We start from the raw sequence: 6,072 nt of genomic DNA, 5'->3' as shown, positions 1-6,072 counted from the left end.
GGGGAAAACCAACGCAGTGCTCAAAAGGTAGGATCGCCTAGCCGGGCAAGTTCAAGCCAGATCTGCCTCATCGCTACGACGACACCCCCGACCCGCGGAGTTCCTGTAGCTCTACGAACTGAGCATCGAGGCGGCCAACGGCGACGAGAAAGTCATGGCGAACTGGTTTCCCATGGCTCTCAAGGATGGCCCCCGCTCCTGGCTCCTGAACTTGCCTCCAGGCTCAATTTCCTCCTGGGACGAGATGCGCAACCGCTTCATCGCCAACTTCCAGGGCACTCGCGACCGCCCCCCGGTCGCGGGTGACCTGCGCCGCATCAAGCAACAACCAGGAGAGACCCTGCAGAAGTACATTCAATGCTTCAACAGCGCGCGAATCAAGATCCCCAAAGTGACTGATGAGGCCATCATCTCAGCATTCTCCGACGGCGTTCGCGACATCAAGATGAAGGAGGAGCTCGCCATCCATGAGGAGTTGTGCACAACCATGGAGCTGTTCAACATCGCGACCAAGTGTGCAAGAGCTGAGGAGGGGCGCCTCTCCCTCCTTGAGCTCCCTGCTGCGGGCTCGGAGGAGAAGAAGACGAAGGCCAAGGACGTGAAGCGCAAGGGAGCAGACGTCCTCGCAGCGGAGCCAGACACCAAGCGCGGCAGAGACCAACCTGAGCCATCCAAGGGCAGCGGACCGTTCTGCGCCTTCCATAACCTGCATACCCACAACACCAGCGACTGTCAAGAGCTCAGAGCTATTCGAGAAGGACACTTCGGTCGATGCCCCGAGCGTAGCGACCGGGGCTACGGCCAAGGAGGAGGACATGGTGGCAGGCGCTGGGACGACCGTGGCCCGCGCAAGGAGTGGCACGACCGGCCTCGTGAGGACCGCTGGCAGGATCAGCCTCGCGAGGGCGCTTGGAGGGACCAGCCTCGTGAGGCTCGTCCTCAAGGCAATGCTGGCCTTCCTCCATTACCGCCACCACCCAGAAGGAATGATGACCACCATCAAGACGAGGGGGTTGGGGGCTTCCAGGAGCCACGCGCCATCGTTTGCATCTTGGGCGGAGCTCAAGCCCCAGCCTCGCAGTGTATCTTCAAACAATTTGCCCGTGAAGTGAATGCAGTTCTCCCCAAGCTTGAGGCCACACGCCCGCTCAGATGGTCCAGGTGCTCCATCATGTTCAGTTTGCAGATCAGCTCAAGTGCACGGCTACTACATGCGTCCTCCCAATGCTCTATTCACTGGTCATCAGCAACGTGCAAGTTACCAAGACCATCATCGACGGTGGTGGAGGGCTCAATGTCCTGTCCGTCGACACGTTCGACAACCTCCAAGTGCCATATGACTAGCTTTAGCCTACCAAGCCTTTCTCAGGAGTGACCGACGGCTCTACTACCCCGGTCGGGCAGGTCTGCCTCCCCGTTACCTTCGGAGAACACAACAACTACCGCACCGAACTCATCGACTTCGACGTCGCCTACATCCACCTGCCATATAATGCCATCCTCGGGTATCCAGCCCTGGCCAAGTTCATGGCGGTGAACCATCACGGCCACAATGTCCTCAAGATGCCGGGAAGCGGTGGAATCATCATAGTCACGTGCGAAGAAAGAGACCCGGTGTGCTCCCTCGAGCGTGCCTTCCAAGCTGTAGCAATTGACGACCCCGACAGTCAGGGCGAGTGCCCTCCTGAGGCCACCCCAAGAAGAAGAAGCAGCTGCGCCAAGCAGGGCCTCAGGCAAGCAGCACCTCGTCAGGATCGGTGCCCGCGCCTGGGGCGCCTCCCTCCATCACATAGGAAAGCGCACCCAACGCCCCTCTCGGGCAGGGCTCGGGGGCTCTCTTCTGGAGGGCCTCATACTTTGCCAACATCATGAGGGAGGCACTTGGGCAGCACTTGGAGGCGTGCTTCGCGGCATGTTTCCCTCAGGAGAACACAGGGCAAGGAATGCCCACCGCTTAGGAGTTCATCACCAAGACCACTCAGGAACTGCAAGACGTGAGGGCCATGCACGGTGGCCGCCTCTCACCAGGTGCAGCTCACCATCCAGGCGAGGATGTCGGGCTGCGTGTCTGCATTGATGTCCCAGGGCTCAATCGGGCTGCCGCTCAGGATCTTCTCTGGCCTTCGCGCGTGGGACGCTGCGAGGGCCCACCTCACAGCTACGTTCGCATGCCCTTTAGCCTGCCGAGCATGGCGGCCGCCTATCAACGCAACCTGCGTAGCATCCTGGTGGCTCAGGAGGCCAGGCACCATGCGGTGCTGACGGAGATAAAGACAGTCCTCACCGCACGCCTTCACCGCCCAGGGCCCCGGTGGCTCATGAGGGGCAGCCCCTTCACCGCACGCCTTCAGCTACCCCAACTCTCCTTCATCAACAGAACCAAGTGACATTTTCCAAAGTTCATTCAGCTGGGAGCGCCCCCAGGGTTGCATCATCCCCGGACCACGTGGGTCCGTCCCTGTGGCATGTATCTTTCCTTTTATGTCTTTAGCTTACCCTGTTAGGGGCGCCCCTCGGGCTGCATCATCCCCAAGTCTCTCGGGCCGGACCCAGTGGCATGCATATTCCCCGCATTTACCTGAGCTAGATTGCTTTCCATGCTTAATCTATCTATGACTATCACCTGCTTGATTGTCACCCACCATGGGAGCCGCGCGCCGGCCATCTTTCTTCAGGACCCTTCGCGTTGTCTAACCATCTCGCCGGACCAAGACAGCAAACAAGAACCAAGACCAGGTGCAACCCGCCTTGAGGTAGGGCCTCATGAGTCCCGCACCGGCTCACAAGTGTCCAGACACACCTCGTCTAGCCCTGCCGTGCAAGCCACGTGTCAGGGCGGGGCTGTACACGCCCCAGGGGCTCTCCACAGTAGGGAGTCCCCTCTCATGCACCAGAAGCAAACCAGCAATCACCACGGCGACTGGTGCACTTCCTTGCGCTAACTTGCAGGAACTTCATGAGGGCCGCAGCAGACGGTACCGCGGACTCTCTCTCTTCTCTCATGTGATTCGCTTGCGCATTAAAAGGGGGCTCCTCAGCATCGCGCCTCAGGAGCTCTTACTGGCTCTCCAGCTCTCACCCCCTGACCTTGACCATGGCACGCGACCTGTCATACCAGCAGAGGCTGAGCTCGCTCGAGGGCCGGGACATAAGGACGCAGAGCACCAAGAAGGACATGGAGGGGAGGGGGAGGCCCGCACGGGCCAGACCTAGCCACACTATAGCAACTGGCGTGCGAGTCCGGCACGACTCGAGGAGCAGACCCCAGACAACCAAAGATAAGTTCTCGCTCTAGATCCACCAGTTGCTTGCGGCACGAGACCCTCACTCACTCCCTTCGCTACCTAGCTGCGGCAACGTTTTCTTCCTTTCCCATCCTAAGACAGCTGCTTGCGCGCTAAGGGGAGCCTCATGAGCATCGCGCCTCAAGAGCTCTTACTAGACCTCGGGCCGCTCACCTCCTGGCATTGACCACGACATGCGACCTGGTATACCAGCGACGGCTGCAGCCTGCCTGGGGACCGGGACCTGTCAGCGTAGAGCACCAAGCTGCCGCAAGATTGGAAAGGGGAGGCCGAGCCTCAGCAGGATATGCGCACAAAAATCTTCATAATGAGGGCTATATTGACAAAAGGCATAACAGACGCTTTACACACCCCCACGGGGTCCATTTCTTGATTCCTCGCAGGGAACAAAAGGAAAGGAATTCCTAGGGGTTCTATCTACACGCACCAGGTGTCACCGACGCCATCATCAACAGTGGGCCACGTGAGGCCGGCGCCAACCCCATCCAGATCAGCGGCGACAGCGGCTGGACGCTGCGGCCCTCCTCTGGGCTCGGCGGGAGCTCGGGGGCACGTAGCTGTCATTGCTCGTCTACGGAGACTCCAAGAGCTCAGGAGAGTCGCTGGACCACCAGGAGACGTCGCTGTCACGGAGGAGCTGCAGCCGAGACCGGTGGCAGGCCTCGCGCCCGCCGCAGCGTCGTCCTGGCGACCCCCTTCAGGGCAGCACTCCAGGCGGCGGCCTTCCTCATCGAAGACATTGAAGAACAGCACGGAGGCGCCGTCGTACTCGAAGTGGATCGCGAGGGCGCCCTCCCCACGACAGACTCGGGCAATCTCACCCTAGCCTCGGGTCATGAAGATCTTCCCGGAGGCAACGGTTCCAATCTCCGCTCCAGTCGCTGGGGCGCCGCAGTCGGCATGCTGCAGCCAAACTTCGCGAAGGCCCCTCGGCGGCATCTCAGCAGCGAAGAACAGTGGGAGGCATATCCAGGTGCTCGAGGGCATCGCCGCCCACAGCACAAACCCACGCGAAAAGTCCGCAGTGTGGACCCCTGGGGCGATGGCGTGCGCCTCCGCGGCATGGCGACCACGGCCCTGGCACGGGCGGCGCCTCTCACCGCTCCTCCCTCCGGATTCGTCGGCGTGAGCGTACAAGGGCAACGGGTACCTAGGAGGCAGCCTCTCATACCAAGGCCGCGACCCCACTTGCCTCACAACCACCTTGCGGCGATGAGACCTCCTTTTCTTTGGTGGGAGCAGCACGGGCACGTTGAGGGGAGCCTTGCCCTTCTCTGTGGTCGAGAACCTCCGGCTCGACCCCATGTCTGCACAAGCAAGGAACGGAGCAAGGAAGAAGAAGAAGCAGGAGAGGAATAGGAAGGATGGGCGACGGGGGCTCCGCCCCCTCCCATTTATACCAGGAGTAGGCCAACCAGCACCCTCCCACGATCACAGGTAATGATGGTTTTCCTTGCATGTCGCAGGGACTTGTCAAGTAGGGCAGTTGTCGAGGCAGCGTGGGGAAGCGGAGACGCCCACGTCCAATCAACCGCCACGCGTCGACCGAAGCCACAGGCTATTGGGGTCCGCGGCGCTCCACACTTTACCCTTGGCTTCGCCTCGAAGCCAAGCCCGAGCGCACCTTGGGCCTGGGGGCTACTATCAGCGTTCTGGGAACGGGGGTCCCCAGAATTGCCTGCCTGCGGCCCATGGCATGGTTTTGCTGGCAGGCCTGTACGGCCCATCTTCATCAACAAGGAATCAAGACCCTCGCGATGGGCCAAGCCTCGTGAGGCAGACGACACAAGACCTCCTCAGGAGCGGCCTCACCAGGCTAGCTCGTGAGGGGCGGAGAGTTCAAGGCCGGGCAAACCTCGCGAGGTTCTCGTGAAGTAAGCCATGACGATCGAGACGAGGCGGGCGCCAGCGCGCGCAGCGTCCTTGTTTCCTCTTTGGTGCTAAGGGGGCAAGCGCATGCATGGAGTACTGAGGCATCAAGCAAAGGTTTCCATATTGTTCAACGAGACCAAGACCAGAAGGGCGGCAAGACGGAGGTCACCGTGGAGCCCAAGACGGCGTCACCACCAAAGCCTTTGGCAGGCGAAGACTGCTTTTGTCAGGATAGCTTGTACTAGCTATCCCATTTCAAATTGGCTGTTGTTGGCTCCCTTCCTACTCAATATTTGGGGATAGGACCGGGGCCTCTATAAATAGAACTAGCCACCACCATAGTAGGGGACGGGAGGGGTTGAGAACAGAACCTTGGACCAGATCCTCACACACACAAGTTCACCAAGCACAAGAACACCTCAACCTCAGGCGACTGTTCTTCCCCTTGTACCGCTCGACCTCAGCCCAAGAGGCAATCTACCACCACCACAGTGGAGTAGGATATTACACCACAACGGTGGCCCGAACCAGTATAAATCTTGTGTCCTTTGTGTTGCGAGTTCATCGAGTTAGTTCATGAGATCTTAGCTAAGTTAGGACGTGGATCGATAGGGGGGAGATCTTCGCGCGCACCCCAGTGTTCGAACCTTAAGGGTTTTGCCGGAACCCGTGATCCGACACTTTGATTGGAAGGAAATGAGCCACTTTTGTAATCTTGTCAATGACAACGAAAATAACATCATTCCCATGCTTGGACTTGAGAAATCCAGTGACAAAGTTCATTTCAATATGATCAAACTTCCATTCTGGAATAGCAAGAGGTTGGAGGAGACCAGCTGGTCGTTGGTGTTCTGCTTTCACCCTTCGGCAGACATCACATTCATTCATGAATTGA

At 59.2% G+C, this 6,072-nt stretch overlaps 1 protein-coding gene across 1 annotated transcript; it reads left to right on the top strand.

Moving 5' to 3' along the window:
- The first annotated feature begins 244 nt into the window (after positions 1 to 244).
- LOC147985125 (uncharacterized) lies at positions 245 to 1,872 on the top strand. The gene is made up of 2 exons (XM_087541417.1): positions 245 to 1,196; positions 1,514 to 1,872. Exons 1-2 carry the CDS (start codon positions 245 to 247, stop codon positions 1,870 to 1,872), a joined length of 1,311 nt encoding a protein of 436 aa, XP_087397543.1.
- The last annotated feature ends 4,200 nt before the right edge of the window (positions 1,873 to 6,072 follow it).

This window comes from Triticum urartu, chromosome 2A (genome assembly GCF_056163025.1).
Source record: "Triticum urartu cultivar PI428250 chromosome 2A, HENAU_Tu73, whole genome shotgun sequence".
Classification (NCBI taxonomy): Eukaryota; Viridiplantae; Streptophyta; class Magnoliopsida; order Poales; family Poaceae; genus Triticum; species Triticum urartu.
This window is presented reverse-complemented; position numbering and strand designations above follow the sequence as displayed.